General features: G+C 35.8%; 1 protein-coding gene across 3 annotated transcripts in view; it reads left to right on the top strand.

Annotated features, from left to right (window-relative positions):
* Window positions 1-23,352, top strand: part of LOC145980984 (uncharacterized) — a 78,265-nt gene extending 54,913 nt beyond the window's left edge. For 2 of the 3 annotated variants that reach the window (XM_083114074.1, XM_083114075.1), the window contains exons 5-10: window positions 823-1,035; window positions 6,996-7,135; window positions 12,444-12,721; window positions 14,806-14,906; window positions 15,643-15,806; window positions 20,352-23,352. In XM_083114074.1, coding sequence (XP_082970200.1) covers window positions 823-1,035; window positions 6,996-7,135; window positions 12,444-12,721; window positions 14,806-14,906; window positions 15,643-15,806; window positions 20,352-20,856 — 1,401 coding nt within the window. In that variant the 3' untranslated portion in view covers window positions 20,857-23,352. The remainder of the gene's footprint in view (window positions 1-822; window positions 1,036-6,995; window positions 7,136-12,443; window positions 12,722-14,805; window positions 14,907-15,642; window positions 15,807-20,351) is intronic. The other variant, XM_083114076.1, reaches the window with a different exon arrangement.
* The last annotated feature ends 300 nt before the right edge of the window (window positions 23,353-23,652 follow it).

Here is a 23,652-nt window from a genome sequence, read left to right as displayed (position 1 = left end):
ATATACAAGGAAAAATAAAAATAATAAAAAAAGTTACACCTAACCTGTGTTCCTGTACTAAAATAGATAAAATAATCATGCTTGGTAGCAACACTGTCCGAAATGTTTACACAAGTAATCAAAAAACTGGTCACACGATAAGAAAAGTGCTTGGAATACCTAGGTGACTATGTTGAAAAAAGTTAAATGTTTGTATGTTTTGTCCAATATTTTTTCTTTGTAATGTGCTTTCTTTTGTTCTTTTTGATTTACCCTCATATAACTGTAATAAAAGTTAGTAATTGACTTACATTTATTTATTAGGGGTGGGCCGATATGAAATTTTGGCCGATACCGATACCGATACTGATAACCGATATTCTACCGATCCGATAAATTAGAAATGGTCCTTGAAGACCCTGAAATTTTCATTGATCTCAGTAATAAATGTGTGTTTTGAGCTGATTACAATGCAAAAGAAGTTGAATATTTAGACATTTACTTTTTCAGAAAGTAGGGCATGGAGATTATCCATAAAAATTACAACAAAATGGCAGAATTTTTGCACTAAATCATAAGATATTTATCGATATATCGGATCGGTAAAATAATCGGTAATTTTACCGATACACCGATATGCCTATATCGGCCGGTACCGATAGAGTACCGATTAATCGGTCCCATCCCTATTATTTATTATACAACTGCATCTTTCATTCCCCAACATAAATTAATAGATCCATTAGAAGTAAGTCTCATGGGGAAAAGTTAGTAATTTGCTTATGTGTATTTATAACTGTTGTTTAATACTAATAATGCATGATAATTTTTTCTCTTTTACAGATACATGTAAATTCGAAGCCACCATATTCGTTTTCATGCTTAATCTTCATGGCGATTGAAGACTCACCACAGAAAGCTCTTCCAGTTAAAGACATTTATTCATGGATTTTGGATCATTTCCCGTATTTTAAAAATGCACCAACAGGGTGGAAGAACAGCGTGAGGCATAACCTCTCCCTCAATAAATGCTTCAGGAAGGTAGAAAAAGCTCCAGTAAGAAATAGATTTTTTTTTGTTTCGTTTATCTTAATTTGATGTTTTGTTTTTGTTGGTGATGGTTATTTTGGTTTTCATTTCTTGAGTGCAGTGAAATCTCTCTTACCATATGTTCTCTCCATAGAATCAAATTCTTTTCTTATAAGTGTATATTGTGTGCATATTTCCACCTTGGTGCAGTGATTTATCGATGGGCAGATATAATAATGATTTTTGGGGGGAAACAATATCTGTAGTATCTCCCTCCCAACCAAAAGAAGCTTTGCTATTAATTATTTACTGTATAATTCAAGTCTGAAAGCAGAATAGGTATGTACTTGTCAAAATAAAAAATTACCTTACCTTCAGCATTAGGATTTCTATTTTCACCAGGAGATATAGGAGAGGGACTAGGTTGCAAGGTGGGGGGGCGGGGGAATTTGGTAAACACTTTTTGGATGCTATAAGTTTTTAATAGATGATCTTAAAAGACATATGGTTTCTTTAGTAATGAACAATAACTCAAAAATGTTTTTCTTTACAGGTGAGCTCGAAAACACTTATTGGCAAGATGTCAATTCAAGATGTTGACCAATACAAAAGCAAGCATCGTGTTCATTGTGGAAAAGTATTTGGATAGTAAATCGTCAATCTTGACACAAAGAGAGTTTCAAAAATGTGTTTTTGGACAGAGCATTCCCACTAGAAAAACGATTTCTGCTCGTGAAAAAGCTTTGTGAAACGGATTGTGTGAATGATCAGCTGAAAGTAAACGTTGGTGTCCCGAGAACTGAGGTGATGGATGAAACTGTGGAGCAAGTGAGACAGGCTTTGGTACAGAGCCCTAAAAGATCTACTCGACAGTGATCCATGCAGCTAGGCATTTCCATAGATCATTACGAAGAATTCATGGACAGGAACTGCATCTGTTCCCGAATAAAATTGACTTTCTCCAGCAGCTGTCTAACACAGACAATCAAAGACATCTCCAATACTGCAAGAAAACTATTGGAATTGGCTGACAGAAATGAGATTGACTTTACTGACTAGTACCATGTTTTCATCTTTCATGGAAACTTTATTCGGAACTCGCTTTCCATAAAGATTGGTGATTTTCTCTCCATGTACTTTTCCACAATGAATACACTGTGCTCCCCTTTGTTCTTGGTCGCCATCTTGAATTGACGTCTTGTCAACAAGTGTTTTTGAGCTTACCTGCACTGAAAAAAAAAAGTTATATTTAGTTACTAAACAAATAATTTGCCTTTAACCTGTAACGAGCATGGCATGGGCTCGTTCTTGGAAGCAATAACACACACTTCGTTCTCTTTTTTGGTAGCCTCATATTTTGGAATATCACGTAACTCCCCGGTGCCACTTCACTTGCAGCGTTCTAGTTTCTGAACATTTGTTACTCGTGGCTCCCACGGACCTCGTGACACCCTTTCCATAAGTCTTTTGGTATGGCACTGGATGTGAGAATCAGATTTATTGATCCGTCTTTTAGTAGAAATATTCTTGCCACACTTGAAGAAGTTTGAAGTGGAAGTAGATCTGGAGTCTGATAAAAGTAATAATGAAGGATTTATATCCAATGACTTATCGCTCTGATCAATTAACTTTCTTCCTATTTTGACATTATGCAGATTTTTTTTTTGTTTTATTTTTTTGTTTGATTTTGTTTTCTTTGGGTGATTGCATGAATGTTCTGTGATAATTGAACAACTAAATCATTTTTTGTATCTTACAGTCATATGACAATATATTTATAGAGCCATTTACAAATATGTGACAGGTTTTTGCTGCATTAGATAAACAGTAATAAAAACGGCACTAACGGAAATACTGGATAAAAATTTATCACAATTCCATAAAGAAGGTCCAAAATATATGATAATTTGTGAAAAAGTTCGCTAATGTTTCGATCACCTTTGAAAATAGTAAACTCAATTTGGTGGTTCACAGGACCGTGCGATGCCCTTTGTGTTACAATCTGGTACCATACCCGTTACGGGTTAAGATTATTTATTACAAACTAAAAGCATCCCAAAAGTGTTTACGTAATTCTGCTCCACCTTACTACAACTGAGATTTCACTGTATTTCAAGTTCAAATTTCATTTTGGCTTTTTTTAGTAGATGATTCTGTATGAATAATTTTATGTTCAGGGTTAACCAATTGTGATAGACCATACAGCCATGAATATCCATTGGCTCTATTCAACTGTGATCAACTCTATCAACAATGATATGTTACCACACTTCACTCTCAGCAGTGATTTCAACATTACATTTTCTATATGAAAGTCTGAAGGCGTTGCTGCTGTGAGTAAAACTTCATTAACCCTTAGTGGATGGGTGAGGTCATTGCCTTATAATCAAGGTGTCCCAGGTTTGATACCCGGTGGAGGCACATACTGGTTCGGATCCTACTTTAAACTGTAGGTCCAGTCCCAATTAGCCTTATGTGCATCAAGTGGACTTAAAAAAGAAAATCAATCAAACCTTAGTGGATGGTTGGCTTCAAATGATTATAACATAACACATGAATGAGGTGTTAATTTTCAACCACTTCTTGCTAATATGTTCTACTTTAACATGTAATAAATTAGTTTCTTGGAAACTGGGGATGGGCATTACATGTCCTTAAATAGTGGTATTTTGTCATGCTTCCATAGGGATGATGCTAGAACCTATTTTCCCAGACATCTGTTCCATAAGATGGCTACACTGCTTTTCTTAATACATTATTACTTTTCCTCAAAAGTCTATTTTCAACAGTACTTTGTATGGTTGTAGGAATGTGTGACTGCTACTTAGTATATTTTTCGTTGTGCCCATAGGGAGAAGGGTGCCAAATATGCATTTTTGTGTTAAATTTTCATTGTTCTTTTACTTTTCATTACTATATAAATTCCATCTCTGTTAAGATTCCTGTCATTCTACAAAAACAACAAAACTGATTTATATCTCCACAATAGTTTGTTCTCTTTCTACAATTTTTTGTACATCACGGCAAGTTTGAAAATTTCCATTCCAAGGGGCCAACAGGTGGGAGAGGTTCCCATCCACTAAAGGTTAAGAAAAGTTTTTTAAGTTTGCATTTATATGTTGCAAAGGTTTATCAGTGATGTATAGATATCTACAGGGTATGTCTTAGAAGTAATTAGAAAGCATTTTTTATCCATTGAACCAGGCCTCTTACCTACATGTTCTGGTAATTTCCCTCGAAGTATGCTCCTTGAGAGTGAACACAATACACCCAGCAAATTTTTTCATTCCTCAACACCTCTGAAAGTCATTTTCTGTGGCACCTCGGAGCCTGTGTTGGAAGTATCCTAAATATCCTTTCAACTGCATTTTTATCTTGTGGAGTAGGTAAAAGTCAGAGGGCTAGATCTGGACTGTATGTAGGCTATGGAGCATTGTATGAGGCCAAAAAATCCTGTACAGAGTAGTATGGCAGGGTGCAGAATCCGTGACCTTGCATGATCCTTTTCCTCAAACATTCAAGCACCTGAAACTGTAGTTTTAGTCAGATTCACAGACTGGCCAGGGGTAGGAATTCCTTGTGCACAATCCCAAGACAACAAAATACACAAGGCGCATGAATTTGACACAGAATTTGATGCCATAACATTGTTCAATATTTCTGTGTGTTTTTCCATGATGCAGCACAATAATATGACATGTAACGTGGAGTTATAGCAACACAAACCAACTATCCTGCCTCCTGTGTTTATTCACAATTGTCCTCTGCTCACAGACTCCATCCACTGCCAGACAGTGTTGCCACATTCAGTGATGTTTATGTAATTCTCATTCCTTCTGAGAGAGACCTTGTTCAAATATCAGTAGTGACATATTGGAGAGCCTCTTTGTTGGTGTAATTCTGGACTCCAGATGTTCTGTTAATATGATGATAATACAAGAAAATCTAACAAAAAGTTGCTCCAAAATATTTCTGATCACTGAAATGCTATCAGGTAGAATCAGGTTAGAGTATGGATGATAGTATAAGTCCAGTCGGAATGAAAAGTAAACAAAGTGAAAATGTGAAAGTTTGCATACATATACAGGGTAGGGTGTCCGAATTGAAATGCCCTAATGACAACTGTTACTCCATGTGTATTTGATGCATCCAAATTAATTATACATCAATGAATAAACATAGTCATAAAGTTCCTGTGAACAAAGTAGTATTAGTACATTTGTACATGCGCCCCACAAGTCATATAGAGGATGTCCAGCTAATTCTCAATTTCCCGCCAGTTTGCCTGTAGCGTGTGTGGCGTGACTGTCCCAGTGGTAACTAATCCTTTCATGAAGCTGTTTCATAGTGTCACTTTGGTTGAATGCACCATGTCCTTGACATACCCCCAGAGAACTTGAGATTTAAAGACAAATTATTACTTCAAATTCTTTCACTGCCTGAAATACAAAAGAACAATGTCGCCTTCCTTTCTTGTAACTATTTCAAATTTTCACAGTTATGCTACCATCTACCACCTGGTATGTGAATCAAAATTGTCTCATAAGTAAAGTGCTCCCCTGTGCTTTGCACCATGCCATGAAGGCATATAGGGGGTGTGGAGTTAGGGCCCCACAATTTCTTGATCTCAGCTGAAGATGGGGTGATGTGATCAGCACCATGCCCCTGGCTGCCTTAACCCCCACCCCCCAGAGTTTTAGTCCAGGTACCCACTTTATACAATGCTGGTGGGTGCCAGAGCCGCTTGAACAGGTGGAAAAGATCCCTGTACTCCCCCTGCCAGGGATCGAACCAGGGTCTCTCCCATGGTAGTCAGATGCCGTATCGACTGAGCTACAAAAATTTCTAATTATGCCATTTCAATCCAGACACACTGTACGTGTATAATAGTGTAGTTTAATATAGGATTGCCTTTTTATTTGTTATAGTATTTTACGTTACCCTGTTTTTAAATTGTTTGTGTTCAACCATTTTTGCATCTTTTTGAGCTGTAGTTTAGTAGCTTGTGTTAAATCTACTTGATATTCAGTCTGATCTACATTTTATCTGTCAAAGGAACCAAGAATATTTAATTGGCTTCTTTTTAAAGTCAGTGATCTCGTATTCTTCCAAATACCAATGATCTAGTGATGAAATAATATGGTATTTTCAGTTCAGAGCTTCATTTACAATAGTTTTCTTGGATATTTGTAATGCATTTGACATTACATTCATGGAATATTAACTGAATACATGTATAGTAAATATGCTAACCTTGACTCAATGCTGTACAGCTGTGTACATTTAAGTCAACTATTTATTTGTATAAGTACAGTGCATGCTTCAAATATCAAGCCTGAAACCAGTTATTTTCTTGATGTTATTAACTTAATCCTTAATAAATATGGAGAAACTAGTACTCACTTTTATACGCGAAGCTTTTTTTTTTTTTCGATTAATTTCAGTGGCCACTGCCACCATCCTCGTTGGAACTTGCTATACTGTTGCTTGGCGTGCATATCTTGTTTGTAGTTCTCTGGCTGCCGCTAGGTGCACTGTTGTTAACTGTGCATCTGAGTCTGTGTCTGCTATTTCCAGGCGATAACTGTTCTAGTAGGGGAATCCAAGTGTGGTGTGCTTGCCCGGTATCGATGTTTAGTTCGTGCGGGATGTGCATTATGGCATGTGTTTCCGTGGTTTTGGTGTCTACGAGCGTGTGGGCAGTGTGTTTGACTTGAACCTTTTGAATTTTATGGCTATTGTATTTGATATGTTTAGCAAGACCAGTAGTGGACTTTTTTCGCATCTGCTAGGTGCTGTTGGATTCTTTCATTGACATAACATATCTGATGGACCTCAAATTCTGGTCAAAATCATCTATGGTAAATTGCAACAAATTTTGAAGCACACTTTGAACAAAGATTTGTAGTTGCCCCTCGTCTACAAAATAATGTGTGTACATCATCCTGTTACTGGTACTTACACAGAAATGCAACTTTTCATTTCAGAATCTGGGTAAAGGTTCCTTGTGGATGGTGGATCCCTTGTACAGACCAAACCTTCTCCAGGCACTCAGAAAAGCACCATATCATCCTTTCACCCAGTTGGAACGGGTGTCTATGATAAGTGGCCGAATCCAAGTTAACAAGTAAGTATTTTTGGTATAGAGACTTTGTGCTGACGTATTGGTATTGATCTTTGATCAATACCAAGTAAAAAAGTTTTTTCTTTTCTCAATTTGCCCCTCACCGCAAACATTCGCAAATATCACTGATTTACTACAAAGGAGACATCTAGTGAGTTTTCATAACCAAAGCAGCTAAAACTGTAATCACCAGTAAGCTCATAATCTCAATGAGACGATGTGCTGATGGTGTGTTCACCTTGCTATCCACCCGCACCACAAAAGACCCCCAACTCTTACGCACTATCTCCAAAATAAACTCCAGCAAATTGCAACAGATCTACTCGGTCTTTTGCGAGTCTCCCTACAGCGCTAGGAGCAAAACTGGAGGCTCGCAGATGTGGAATTGTGTTGAAAATCACGTGTAAAATATATATATATATATATATATATATATTGTGCAATATAAATTTCTAGTCTTCTTGTACGTCCCTTAAAATAATTTTTTGGTGTATGACATATTTATACACCTTTATGTAACTATAATTGACTCAACTCTAGCAAATGGTTCTTGTATATGGAAGCAAAATATCAAAGACTACGCAATTAACTTTAGCCAGGATGTGAATTTCTTGAACACCCCTTAACACAGAACAGCTGACCGAGGTGTTAAGTACCAAAAGACGTTAGTCATTGTGTATATTAGTTGTCACAAAATCAAACAGGATGCTTAATTTAGTAAACCCCCACTTGCATTTTTTCAGTATGACATCACCATGAATGATCAATTCTCCCTGACATACCCCTTATCCTTCATGAAATTTGTACAGAACAAAGTGAATGTACTTCCCAGCACCAATCATTTATGTATAACCAACTATAACATGAGCTTCCCCCTGCTGCAAGAGAACTTCACATTAGTACACATTTTACACAATGTTCTATCACTATAGGACAATTATCTCAGGTGAAATGGTAACTCAATGGTAATGTATAGAATGATTTTATTCAAATAACCACAAAAAATTTTAATCGTAGAAAAGAAAATATATATCTGGTTAATATTATATTTTCTTGATTATAATGAAAGGTATATAGGGTTGACGTATAGTGAGTTAGCAACCCAAATTTCTAATCAAGAGCAAACATGCACCAAAATTTTGCTTAAACAACAGACAATGATGTTGGTTCTTTGACACAATTATTCCAGCATGTACGATTTAACATCAGATCTGCCCAGAAATTTAGTTCCAACCATTATACTTTATTTACAATTACCACTGCCCTCCACGCATCTCATATGCGTAAACTAAAAAAAAATTGGAAGGATTTCAATTTTACCATAAGTTCAACAAATTGTTTTCGAAATACTTGTTTACAACTTTTTAGCATGCCACAGGTGGAAGAGATCAAAATACAAACACACATGCTATTTAATTAGCATTTTTACAAGTCATGTGACATCTACCAAATTACCCTGTATTTCAGTATATACTGATAAGTAAAGTTCACATCATCTTATTGAGTGCTTAAAAGACCGGTGCAGCAACGCAAATGTGTAATTTTCCTTGATTACAGAATATTTGCAAGTTTTTTTACAAATGGCATCATGCTTTTGTTTGTTGTCTGCATGAGATCTGAAAGGTTCGAACGCGACTTTTTCTTGCTTGAAACAACACACGCTAAGGTAGCTATATACAACGTATCGCATGCAGTAGTACTACTGAGTTTCAAACTGTAATTACTCTCGAGAGATTTGAAAGTTAAAGCTTTGTACTTCCAATCCCGTGGGTGGGGGTGGACAAGCCAGATGGGGGAATTCACTTTTTTCCACTCTCCGCCGTTACACTTCCAACAGAAATACTACCCGGAACCATTTCCTTATGTCCATATTCCATGTTGGGGTAGCTGTGGACTCGTACACACACGTAAGACACTCCAGCCAATCCTTTTCTTTGACTCGCTAAACTCCTGCAACCATCTTCTTCGTCTTCCTTGTACCGAGCTTCTCCCCACTTCCTTCCAACACTGTATAACAAAACTGCCCGCATTCCGCCACCAGTCCCACTGTTGCAAAATGTGTGAATAATCTGATTTCACGTTCAATAATGTGTCATGGACCTAGTGTTGACCCATGATGTCAAAACAACATGCGAATAACATTCACAGCTGATATTTTAAACAAATTTCATCTTCACACTTTCGTCTCTCATGTGACCATTTGATCAATACGAAGTAAAGGTTATTTTCCCCCCAATTTATCCCTCACCGCAGACGAACATAAATATCTATAGTATTCTGCAAAAGAAACAACTTGCGGGATTTTTTTACAAACAAAGTAGCAACACCTTTATCAGCCGTAAGCATATGCCACCTATCGTGAATTGATACAACTACTTTAACACTTATGACGATTATCGTCACAAATGGCACCCAACAAGGGCTGAAACCATGTACATGTTCACCACCTTCATTACCACTTTTAACAATAGACATCAAACATTGAGTCACATACATTAGACATCAAAAACGTGATACTCTGAGGTACCACTATTTACAAACATAATATTTTGATAATTTACAATTTACACTGTTTACATTTCTCCTGAAATTCTACAGATCATTTACCTATGTACTAGTTCCCCTCAACATGGTTGAATCTCATGTTCGAGTCAGCAAGTTATGATGAAAAGTTGACCGTTTCCATTGTTCAGTCAATAGTATATTTCCAGTTTCATTAATACCAATCTTTCCACAAAAGGATCAATTCGTGTTCACCCACGTAATCCCACACTTTGAAATCTAATGCTCACTGACTTGAGAATAGTTTACTAGTTATGCGTTAGCCTGTTGCAAAGTCATAATCACTTGACACATCGGTCTGCCGCTGGTAATAGTTTACTTGGCCCACAACTAGAAAGATTCTATCCTAATTAAGCCGTTACATTCCCATAATTCCCTGATTCGCACAATTTCAAGAGTTTCGGTTTGATGACATCATCTTCATCCATGAAGAGACATGCATATTTCGTTTTTGACGAAAACACGAAATGTGAAATAACACATTGTGATGTTAATTTTTCATGTTTCTGAAAGGTGTGAGGTGCATTTTCCTACCCTGTTTTTCAGAAATAATATGAAATGAACTGCAAAATGCGATATAAACTCTTAAACATGAAATTTAGAGTTTATTTACCAACGCAACAGTTTCTGAAGTCAGAATTATCCTGAGAGTTATGCAATTCATGGAAAATTGATTATTTCTACTGTAAATTCTTGAGATGCAAAAATGGACTCCTTTGTACAGGAATAAACTTAATATTCTGGTAACGACATAATTGTGCTCTTAGAAGGGATATTTTTATTTTGTGTAGTAAGTGCAATTTTTAAATCAAATCTGGAAATATATAAAATGTAATTCTATATACCGCTTTTTCACTGCTTTAACAACAAAATTTAATTTTATTTACCGCTTTTGAACCCGAAATTGACTTAGTTTTTGTACAGAAATTTACCAAAAATATGTGCCTCTACTTATTTGTGCTGGATTTTTGTCTGTAATTCTTGCACACTGATTGGTTCATTCCCACTTTTTCATTGGAACTACAGTGGAACCCCAATTTTATATTCTTGCATTATACATTCAATCTTGATGGTCCCAACATAGTAAAGTACTATAAAAGTTTCCTTCATTTCAAATTTTCCCACATTTTAAGTTTTTTCAGCTTGGTCCCCTGAAAAACGTAAAATCGAGGTTCGACTGTATGTGCATTGTAAGTAGGACTGAGCAATCAGTGATGTCGATGTATCGGTATTGACAAGTTATCTGTTGTATTTTATTTTGTGATGCCGGCTAATACATTTCTGTCGTGAAGGTCTGCTATGGGACACTCCCAGAATCTAATTATCCTGAAAGTTATGCAAAACTCAAGGTTTCTTTTGATTTTGTGCCAATATTACAATAAAGATCTGTATATTGTGATTACTTAAGAGGTATTTTGTTGTTCTGGTGTATTTTTGCAATATTTTCAACCTTGGGTAAATTGAGAGCCACATATTTATGGCGAATAAAACATTAAGGTGTTTGTACAAAAACTGAGCACATTTCAGGATCAAAAGCAGTATAATAAATGGCATTTCAGTGTTAAAATGGTGAATAAAACCCTAAATTTGATTTAAAAACTACATTTATTGCTCAAAAGAAACAATTTCTTTCTAATAGAACATTTATGTAGTTATCAGAGTATTAAGTTTATTTCTGTGTAAAGGAGTCCATTTTTGCTTCTCAAATATTTACAGCAGAATTCATCAATTTTCCATGATTTGTATGAATCACAGGCTAATTAAGACTTCAGGAAGTGTTGTGTTGGTAACTAACTCTAAATTTTGTGTTCAAGAGTTTATTTTGCATTTTGCGGTTCTTTTTGCATCATTTCGTGACAAAACATTACACCTTCCAAAAACATGAAGAATTAAGGTTTCAGTGTGTTATTTTACATTTCGTGTTTTCATTAAAAACTAAATATGCATGCCTGGAGATCAGTGGTTCTCAAACATTTTTAAGTCTGGGACCCACCTTGAAGGATATTACACTTCATGGAACCCAAAAGCATGGGAGCCGGCAGAATTACTTGTAGGGGTGTGCACCCAGTTTATAATCATATTTTTGCCAACATCAAATTACTTTAAGAAGCCCTCTCTTTTATGCTTGCTTAAACAAATTACACATTCTTCATAGAAAAGTAAATATATAATTTAAGAGACTAATTTATTACTCTAGTCTAACATCTAACTGATTATGTTATTGATGACAGTTGACACCTCTCGGGGACCCCCACACAGATAATTAAGAACACATTGCTGTGACTGAAACAAAAACGACAGATATCCGATTGAGTTAAACATCGTAGAGATGGTAAAAAGCAATGGTAGAGTGCAAATAACAGAAATGTAGAGTTTACACTACATACAATTGGGTTGAATTTAAATTGTTAAAACAATATATCTTAGTAATTTAAATGTAGCAGGTTTTTAAGGCACAGTAAATAAATTTTCGAGCCTGACTTCGCAACCCACCAAAGGCCCCCCTTGGTATCCAGCAGTGGGTCGTGCCCCATAGGTTGAGAACGATGCTCTAGATATTAATATTAATCAATATGTTGAACAACTTTTAATTGTTATAATTTTCAAACATCGGTATCCGTTCAAAGTGGTATTGTAAGTTTTGGTAAACATCTGTGGAGAATGTACAAGAGATCAAGTTTGAAGTAGAACCTTAGAAAATAGCAAACTTTTTAAGTGTTTAATAAATTTATCTTCTTATTGTCTGCAGCACCCCCAATAACAATGACTACTTGGTCCTGTCTGGTGCAAAATCAAACTGCCATATCCCGAACCCAGAGCTCTTCCCTTATTTAAGCCGACGCCTGGCTGCATCAGGATTGGATACCTCAGGAAGCATGAGGAAGTTGGGTAATGAGATCAATGCCAAAGCTGAATCTGATGACGACTGCGACACGGAAGGTGACATAGACTCGCTGGACGACGTTGATGCTGCAGCAGCAATGTTAGCTCTCAAACACGGACCTCGGATCCTTCTTCCACGAAAAGGTATGGCTAAGTGAGAAGTGGGGTTGAGCAAAATTATTTAAATTAATGATTATAAAGAGAGGGGTTTTGAAAGGAGTGGCGGAAGACCTAAATTTGAATGTTTGGCAGATTTCCTTTATCACAGAAGAATGCTGGAAGAAATTAAATAATGACAATGGCAACATAGACCCACTATGGAGGTTTTTTTTTTCCACAAGTGGGGGAAACCACCATCTTTAAAATTTAATGTAATGGAAGACATCAAGAATCTTTGTAAAACAGAGGATGTGAGTTACCGGGTAATATTTTGGATCTATAATTAAAATTTGATAAAATCTTTATTTGAAATAATAGTAATAGAATAATAACAAAAATATACTGCTTGTTTCACAGTTAAGTTGCTATGTTACATCAATGTAACATTGACAAGATCCATCAAGACTATCATGGCAATTTTCAGCAACTGAATTTTGGCCTTTTTTCCCTTATGCTTGTTGCATAGAAATTCTTCATGAAACCTTATTTCACACAACTGTCGTGTTACTAGAATTTTTTTCCATGTGATACATGGTCAGGTTATTAAGCAATACGTATGTAAGAATACACATTGCATGAGAGATATACACAGGTGTAGACCTGATCTAGAATTTGGATGTTTTTCAATTAATTTCAAAGGCCCACTTGTCTTCATTAACTGATGATGTCGCATATCACAACGTGGAAACTCACTTATGAAATTATAATACATGTTATGCAATCATATAATTTAGCTTTTCACACAAGTCTGGTGCAAAATAATAAGAGACGTCAAATTTTGCATAATTTCCAGGATAATTAGACTCTGTGACAGGGTTTCTTTGGCAAATGCCGGAAGTCATTGATATATAAATTACAACTGATGCATCTGCTCAGCTCTACTAATACCTTGATTGTATGATAGTTGGAATTAATATTTAAAATAATTTTAGTTAAGTGAATATGTTGAAGTTCAATGAATATCCATTCACTTCTCACACTGAATTTACAATAATTTCAAGTAACTTTCAGAAAGGAAAACTTATTCACCTATCAGTTTTGGTGATTCACTGTTACCGTTCACAGAAGGGTGTTGATTGACAATTTTATAACAGACACAGTACAACAACTCTAAGCATAGACTAAAACTTTGGCAACCAATTTTAAAGAAAATCACAAACTAACAACAAGAGAATATCAACATAAATAAATGTAAATGACAACTGACACCGAGTGAACCAATCTAAAATCAAGAACCATATGGGCATATTTGGTCATTTCCTTTATTGTACGAGGGCAAATCGAAAAGTCTTTGCCAATTTTTTTTTCAGCCGAAATAATAAACATTCAGGGAAATCAAGATATAGGAATTGCTCTATGTACCTTGCACTATTTTCCCACATAGTCACCACAGCGGTTCAGGCATTTGTTACATCACACCTCTAGTTTGGAGATGCCGCTGTTGTCGAATTTGAGCAGTTGATCGTGAACCGCCACCGGACAGCAGTCTTTGCTTCGTCGTTGCAAATGAACCTGCCAGGAACTTCTTCAGTCAACCGAGCACGTGGAAATCACCGGGGGCGAGGTTGGGACTATACAGCTGCATTTCCCTATGGATCTCGATGTGCGTTCGTCCCTTGCTCCATAGATAATGAATAACACCGCTGCTCATACGATGTGGGCATGTTGAGTACTATAGCCATCTTTGCAAACTAACAGCAGTGCCCTGCCATGGAGCAGCAGAGAGTTAACGCTGGGCCATTCCAAGAAAAACCTATTGCATTGAATGCATATCTTGGTTTCTCAATCACACAAATATTTTGGCTGAAAAAAAATAGGGGCAAAGACTTTTCAATTTGCTCTCATACTTTGTGTGTTAAGGAATCCCAATCGACAACCTTCTGCAAATGGTGACAGCAAGTTATCGAAATTGATAGCTGAATAAACAAAGTTTCTTTCACGAAAGTTAAACAGATGTATTATATGATAGTGTAAGAAGTGAATATCCGCTTCGTGTGTGCTATGATTTTAAGTGATTTCCATGTAATTTTTTTCTGGTTGGTGTAAGATAGGCTTCATACTTATTTCAGATGAATGGTACAAACGCCTCAGGGATGACGGGAATGTGCCGGTGCCACCTTTGGAAAACAGAAGTGGAAGGAAAAGAAATAGGGCTTCCAATGCTAGTCAGGTTTGTTGCAAGCAATCATTAAGCTTTCTTTGATCAAGAAATACCTTTTGGACTTCATTCAATTGTGGATATTTGTGTTTTGAAGTAACCTACATTTCAGCAGTAATTAACATAATTATAGTATAAAAAATAATATACATTTGTTATGAGAAAATGTTTTCTCTAATGTAATATTGCAAATATAAAAGTTTATGCAGTTTCTATCACCATCTGTTGAACAGAACATCTTTGTCTTAACTGTGTGTAAGCAGGAATATAACTGCATAAATAAAACATATTTGACATAATGCTTATATCGTGGTTGGAGTGCAGGAAAGTTTAAAAAGAATATTAAGGAAGGCAATAGAATGTAAAAATCTAAAATAATAATGGGAAAATGCATATGGTAAGTTATTTTATTCTTGGGTACAAACTATACAATGCATACACAGAAAAAAGGGGGAAATGGTAGGAAAATCTGGCAACACTGAGTATCTTGTATGACATCACTGTTTCTAGGTATCATCGGTGAAGCGTGCCTCCATTGAAAGCCAGTATACTCTTGTTTCGTGTACAGGGTGTTTCACTCACTCTCCGCCTCGGATGTTCGCTTATAAAAATCAAGCTATTGGTCTTAATGTAATGAACATTACAGTGTGTAATCTCACACTTTGTTTTGTGCTTGTTCGTAGGAATAGATATTGCTAAAAATAAATATTAAGAATATAATTTCTAATTTTTATCTTTGAAATCGCAGGATTCCAAAAATATGATACCTGTAATTACTTCATCGCCAAGTGAAGACCACACGTACAGTGCATGGCCTACCATTGAAGAATCTGTAACATTTGCTAAAGATTCATTAGCAGTTACACCAGTGAAAGTAGGGATCTACACAAATTGCTCAGAAGAACGTAAAAGGTAATTATAGTCTACGAAAGGATTTTTTCCTGGTTGTATTATGTAATAGTGGAATTAGGGGATTACTATATCATTGATGGCAAAAGAAAAGCAGGTATAAGGTAGTGCTCATAATGAATGATTTATTGCTTGAATGTCTCGGGGGTAATATGTTACTTCTACACTTCAAGGGGGAAGATGGTAGCTTTGTAATGCCTTTTAAAACTGGCAAACTACAGCGTGTCCCGCTTATACGTATAATAAAAGAAAAATTCATAACTTCTACACAAACTGTCAGAATGATGTGATTGTTGTTTCATTTTAAAGAATGACTCGGAATTTATTTTAGCAACACATTCAGTGGTAGTTGCGCATGCGCAGTAGCCAGAATGTCTTGAAAACTGATATTATCAGTTCTTCAGTAGCCATTCGTCATGTGGTCGCCACAAGAAAAGGTGTTTTGTGTTTTAACGTTGTCTGAAGTGAAGTCTGTGACACTTATACAGAGACGTTTCGTGCACGTTATGGTTTTGGGTGCTAAAGAAGTAGTTCCATTGTACATTTCAATAAAGAAATGGGAAAAACAGTTACGCGAAACTGGTTCATTTCTCAAATCTCGTTAGATACTTCCTGGATGAGCATTTCAATGGAAAATGGATAGGAAGAGGTTCGAATTTTATTGAATGGCCCCCACGGTCACCAGACCTCACTGTGTGTGATTTTTTGTTGGGGTGTGTTAAGGACAAAGTTAACTGTACACAGTTTAGAGATTTGCAAGACTTGCTTGAAAGAATTGTGGTTGCAGTAAGCAACATTACCCCGCACATGCTTCAAAACGTGTGGCTTGAGGCTGACAACCGGTTTGACATTTGCCTTGCCACTAACGATTTACATGTGGAAGTGCGCTAGTTTTCTTGATTTGTTTTTACATGTTTGTACAAAGTTTGGACAAAAAATATTGGTAAATAAAAAAGTTGTGATTTTTTATTTTATTATACATATAAGCGGGACACGCTGTACATTGGCTATTTTCTATTAGTAGAGTCACGTATTTATGGTGAATAAAGATCCAGTTGATGAAAAGTAAATTTCCTGATATAATTTTATGCATATTATTATAACAGGGTGTCTACCAGTCAAGAAAGTCAAGAAATAATGCTTGAGGTCAAGAATTTTTGCTATTTTTTTTATTTTTTTTATTTTTTTATTTTTTTTTTTACATTATAGTGAATTTACATTGTTATATAGCTGTACTGGGATTTGATAAAATTGAATATTTGGAAATCTAAAACTGTATTGAGTTGTGGTTAAGATTTGTTCATTTTGTTTCTTAAGAATTACATTCTTGTATGCTTGTAGCTTTGTAAAAGTACTAAATATATAGTAATGTGGCCATTTCCCATCCAGGATGAAGCCTGAAGCATTAATTTTTATCTGCATTAATAATAATTAAAATAAATAATAATAAAATAATTGAATTCTTGTTAAAGTGCAGCTTCAGTTTTCATCTTAACTGGCCTTGTGGTAGGGATTTTTCATTTAAAAAAAATATATTTTCTTAATTTCCAACAACGGTCAAGAAAAAGTCAAGAATGTTGAATTTGTTATTTTGGTTGACACCCTGTATAAGTAGTATTGTGCATAAATATTTTTTGGTACTGTCATCCATAGCCGTGTGATCCCAATGTAATCCTGGCATTCCAATAAGTTCTGCGGAAATTAACAACCTTAAATTATTCAACAAATGTTAAACAAGTATGTTTTCATTATTTAGTTTTTGAACTTTGTAAGTCTTTTGGGGGTGTCTGGACCCCTGCACTCACCCCCCTCCAAACACGTCCTTGGTAATCAAAGTTAGCAATAACTATCTGACTACACGGGAACCAGTGCATATTTTGGGATCAAAAGCAGTATATAAAAATGGCATTTTGGTGTTAAAATGGTGAATAGAAACCTAAATTTAATTTAAAAACTATACTTATTACACAAAATTAACATTTCACTTCTAATAGCACATTTCTGTAGTTACCAGAGTATTAAGTTTTCCCTGTGTAAAGGATTCCATTTTGCATCTCAAATATTTACAGCAGAATTAATCAGTTTTCCTTGATTTGCATAACTCTCAGGATAATTCAGACCTCAGAAGGTGTTGCGTCGGTAAATAACCCCTAAATTTCATATTTGAGTTCATTTCACATCATTTCATGACAAAACATGGTAGCAAAATACAAGTTATACCTTTCAGAAACATGAAAATTTAACATTACAATGTGTTATTTCACATTTAATCGAGGAAGGAAAATAAAAGAAAGCTGCGTGGAAATTAAAATAGAATTCTCTCAATGTGTTCACTTTATTAGTGTCCTATGCAGAACAACCTATCTGACAGACTGAAGATATCTTGAAGTTGATTTGGTAAATTTGAGTTTGAAATTCTTATACAGTTAACAATTTTTCTAGATTAGTATTGATATATCCCATAACATTTGTGACTCGTGTTTCTAATTTATATTTCGAGTCGGAGGACATGAAATGGCACATGTAAACTCCGCACCTTATTGTAAGTGTATATACCATTTAATTTAATTTAATTAGAATTATTAACTACTGTATATGATCAAAAATATCCAGACACTCACTGGAATTAGGGCGTGAAGTTCGAAGCATCCTCCATCGGATACACTGGCAATCAATACCATGTGGGGCCACCCTTGGCCTTGATGACAGCCTCTACTCTCGCAGGCATACTGGCAATCAGGTGGCGAAAGGTATCTTGGGGAATGGTGGCCCATTCTTCACGGAGTGCCGAGATGAGAAGAGCAGAGGATCTTGGTCGGCATGGTCTGGCACGAAGTCTGCTTTTCAAAACATCCCAGAGATGTTCAATGGGATTCAAATTGGGGCTTTGCGCAGGCCAGGCCATAAGTGGGACGTTGTTCTCTTGAAACCACTGTCCCACATGGCCCCCAGTGTGGACGGGTGCATCATCATGTTGAAACACGCAATCATCATCCGCAAACTGTTCTTCGATGGTAGGCAGCATGAACGTTTGTAAAATGTCAACGTAATGATGTGCCGTGACAGTACCATGCAAAGCAACGAGGGGACCAAGCCCCTTGCAGGAAAAACATGCCCACACTGTCAACCCACCTCCACCGAATTTCACTGTCTGCACAAAACAGGATGCTAAATGTTGTTCATGAGGCATTTGCCATACCCACACACAACCATCGGATTGCCACATGGTATAACGCGATTCGTCACTCATCACGGATTTCCACTGTTCTAATGACCAGTTGCGCCTCTCCTTACACCGTGTGAGGTGGCGCTTCTCATTTCGTTGGGTGATGTGGGGCTTACGGCAACCACTCGTCCATGGTTACCGAGTCATCGTAAATCACATCGCACAGTCATGCTGCTAGGATTACATCCTGCCCTGGTGTGGAATTCCTGTGTGATGGTGGCAATCGCTGATTGCCGGTTCTCTTGTACTACCCTATTCAACACTCGGTGGTCTCTGTCTGTCAACATGGGCGCTCGGCCAGAACATTTTGTGGTTGTACACGTCCCATTATGTTTCCACTTTACTATCACATCGGCGACAGTGGACTTCGGGATGTTTAGGAGGGTGGATATCTCGCACACTGACTTGTTACTCCTGTGGCACCCAATCACTTCACCACGTTCGAAGTCTGTAAGTTCCTTCGACCGACCCATTCTGTTGTCTCGTCCACTTTGCTGCCTGTAGTGGTCTCTTGCTTGCCTCACCTTGCTGTAGGTGGCACCACAGAGTGGCCTACTATGCTCAACACTAGAGTATATTTGAATTATGTGTGTGGGTGGCGAGAGGTAGTAATACATAAGATTGAAATTGAGGAAACATCTGCTTGTACCCTTCAATTTTTTAAAGTTTGCCTTGAAAACCAGGAATTATACTTGACTTTTATCATGGTGCTCAAGTGGCTACACCGTTATTGCAAATTTAATTATTTTTTCCCATTAATTTCGAAGGACCACCACCATCATTAACAAAGGTTACTGTATATATCCATATTGGTAATAATAGCTCAGCTCTAATATTGAATCATGTTATTTAACATGAACAAAAGTTATTTTTTAAACATTTTTTTATGTTTTTTGTTTTGTTTCTAGCACTGCACCACACTGGTAATATTAGCTCAGCTCTAATATTGAATCATGTTATTGAACATGAACAAAAGTTATTTTTAAACAAATTTTTGTTTCTTTTGTTTCTAGCACTCTGCACCACACTGGTAATAAAAGCTCAGCTCTAATATTGAATCATGTTATAGAACATGAACAAAAGTTATTTTTTAAACATTTTTTTTGTTTCTAGCACTCTGCACCACACTGGTAATAAAAACTCAGCTCTAATATTGAATCATGTTATTGAACATGAACAAAAGTTATTTTTTAAACATTTTTTTTTATTTCTAGCACTCGGCACCACACTGATAATATTAGCTCAGCTCTAATATTGAATCATGTTATTGATCATGAACAAAAGTTATTTTTTAAACAATTTTTTGTTGTTTTTGTTTCTAGCACACTGCACCACACTGATGCATTGAAGATAGAGTCTGTGAAATCAGAGCCAGAGTCTGACTCAGAAGAACAAAGGAAGATTGCTGAAGGTGCGGATGCATTGTTAAATCTGGCTGGGATTTGTGTGAAACAGGAACAGGTTCCAGGTAAGAGAAGCGCTACAGAATTTAGCAGGAATGGTAAAAGACCTCGATCATTTTCCAATGGATCCGGAGATTTTGACAACCACACGAACAGTTCGAAACACACGCGTAGCGGCACCGAAACAACGAACGGAACAGTCTCTCGGTGTCCTGATGCAAACAAAACGTCAGTAATAAATTGTAGTTCATCCAAGTCTTGCTTGAAAGAAAGCGAAAGTGGAGGCGTTCGGAAGAAGTTCACTGCATCCCGCAAATACAACAATAACAACAACAAAAGCATTAGCAACAACAATGTAGTGAAGTCAAAAAAGTCGGAATGGACAAGGAGGTCGGATGAGAAAGTCAAAAGGACCAAGAGATAGAGACGATCAAAGCTGTACATAGGCTGGTTACAAATAGCAGTGTGTATATATAATTGTATGGTTTACTGGTGTGCTTCTAAGGTCTTTTTGTGGGGGGAGAATGTGTAGTATTGATCTTGTATGCTTCTGCTGCAATTCTCTTTTGTGACAGCGCATGGTGGAGTGAATACAGCAGATATAAATCGTTAGAAGCACCAAATACCACATACTACCTGACCTGAGTGATATTTTTCCCCCACGTATATGCCTGTGGATATATATGCATAGAATTATATGTGGATAATAGGTGAAGCAATAATGGATGACAGTAAGGTGTCCTCATGTAGAGAATGCATTCAAAGCAGATTTAACAGGCTTCCAATGGCAAATTTCCCCAAGAAGGAACTGCATTTTTCCAGTCAAAAACTTGTTTGCAAGTTATCGGAACTACTTTGAGCATTCACTATGCCATATGTTTGTGAAAGGTATGTAATAGTTGCAGGAAGAAATTTTAAGGTACACATATATTTATATCCATTACATTTTTTGTTTGTTACCACTCCCAAATGATTTACTATTCTCCCTGTGAAAAAACGTTCTTCGAGTAATAATTATCCTGCCTCAGAAAATTGAAAGAACATAGGCACCATGTTATGCGAAACTTGAAACCTCTACAGAAAATATGCAGAAGTTGTGGTGATGAAATTTTAATTTTTTCTGTCAAGTGAGTGATATATATTAGAAATAGGTATAAGTAGATATATATATATATATATATACATATGTATATTTTTTCAACAATTCTACAGTGATATGCTGCTCTTCCTACTACAATCATTTTTTTTCAATGTGCTGTCCCCGAAATGCATGGAACGCCCTCTTGATTGTGCTTCAGTGCTTTAATGATTGTATAACACAAAAGAACAGTTTAGGGAACTATTTTTCATGCATGGTGCGAATCGTCAAACCTGAAGCAAACTATGGCTTCCGTAGATAATCAAGATAAATACGAAGAAATATTTTCAATAGCAATAGTTGTGAATATATGCTTGGAGTACATCTGGAGAGTAAAAAAAATGAAAATCTACCTTGTTGAATAAGGATAGTTGATGTATAGTCCTAGGGAATAACAAAAAAGAAGCATCTATGACATGTTAAAAGCATATTGGAATGAAAGTGTGCCAAATTGTTGATAATTGTTAGTTGAAAATTATTATTTGTTAATAGATTTTTTAAAATGTCTGGTTTTGCATTGTGTTAACTGACTATGCTTAAGACCCATTACATATTATGTTGCTTCCCACCAAAGATGTTTCAAGCAGATACGATGGTGATAAAAAAAGGAACATATTTATGTAAATCTGTAATGTAGCTATAATTGTAAGTTTGTGAGTAAGCTGACATCGTACAAGATAAGAAGAAAAAGTGTTTTTTACTTGTCAGTTGAATTGTCATGGTGTTACAATCGAAATGCAATATTGGAAAGATATCTTGTTCAGGTCCCTCATTTTGTGTTTTCTCCCCCTCCCCCCTTTTTGAGTATTGCGCTTTAAAGAAAGAAAATTGTATATTAACATTTTTTTTCTTTTTCTTTTAATATGTTGTGTGCTTACAGACCTAAGTTTTTATATGCAGGAGGTAGGTGTGTGTTTCACACTTCCTCTTGCTGTGTGTGTTATAACAAAAGGTAGACTAATTTCCAGTGTGAAATAAATATGTTTAGTAAAATATACATAAATGCAATAGTATGAACATCACTTAGAACGGTGATGAAGTAATATTTTTTTTTGTTTTTATTTATATGCTTTTTTTGCTTATTGTTTGTTTTTAAGAAGTATTGAACTACATATATGTTTGAGTTACAAGTGTATAATAGTTATACATTAGTTATTTGTAATGAATTCTTTATTTGAAAGTTTGCCTCATGCTCAGTTTTCTTGTATATTGTTGTAAAAATTTGTCATATATTATATGTGTATGTAATTTTTCAAATCATTCAGTTGGTATAAAGTCAGAGTTGGTTTAGCATAGTAGTGACTGATATTTTTTTTTTTATGCATCGGTTATTTTCATGTGAATTGCATTTCGCAAATTTCTGTGAACATCAAGTAAAATTTGCAAGTGTATTTGATAATACAAAAGTTTGCAATTTCAGGTTATTTTTTATGTGTAACAGAAAAATTTAATTGTAAAGAATAAAGCAAGATGGTGTTGAATGCCACTTGTACCCAGAGTCTGCTTGTACATTGTCTATAGATCGATAAGATTCGTCTATCTATTTATATATATTAAAAAAATACTGTGACACAAAAGACTGACCAGCAGTTTGTTAGAGAGCGTGCTACGTGTCTTCCACTCTTAATAAGATTTTAAATTTTACTTTTATAAACCTGTCTGCTATGGATTTGCAATTTACTGCTTAACATGTTATGAGAAATGTTTTATTTTAAGCAAGACTTTTGATAACTTTTAAACATGACATAAAAGAAGAAAATAAAATTTGATTGTTTTACAAGAGGTGTTTTTTTTTTTTTGAGCTGACAAGATCTCTTGATTTTGGGGTCAGTATATGACATAGGACTATTACAGACAATCTTGGTTGTAAAGTTCATTATTGAGGCACAGTGTGGCATTATTTCAACATCAGTGTTGCCACTGTGATTCGTAAGTTTACAGTTACTAGTTTACAGTGTTCTCTTAATCGGCATAGATTTTTTCACTTCCTAGTATCTTCAAATTATTTTTTCTAAATTTACAGTTATGTAATGTACTAGGGCTAGGAATTATGACTTAAAAATTTTAAAAAATCATCATCAT

This window comes from Lepisma saccharinum, chromosome 28 (genome assembly GCF_977018435.1).
Source record: "Lepisma saccharinum chromosome 28, izLepSacc3.1, whole genome shotgun sequence".
In the NCBI taxonomy this organism is placed as follows: Eukaryota; Metazoa; Arthropoda; class Insecta; order Zygentoma; family Lepismatidae; genus Lepisma; species Lepisma saccharinum.
This window is presented reverse-complemented; position numbering and strand designations above follow the sequence as displayed.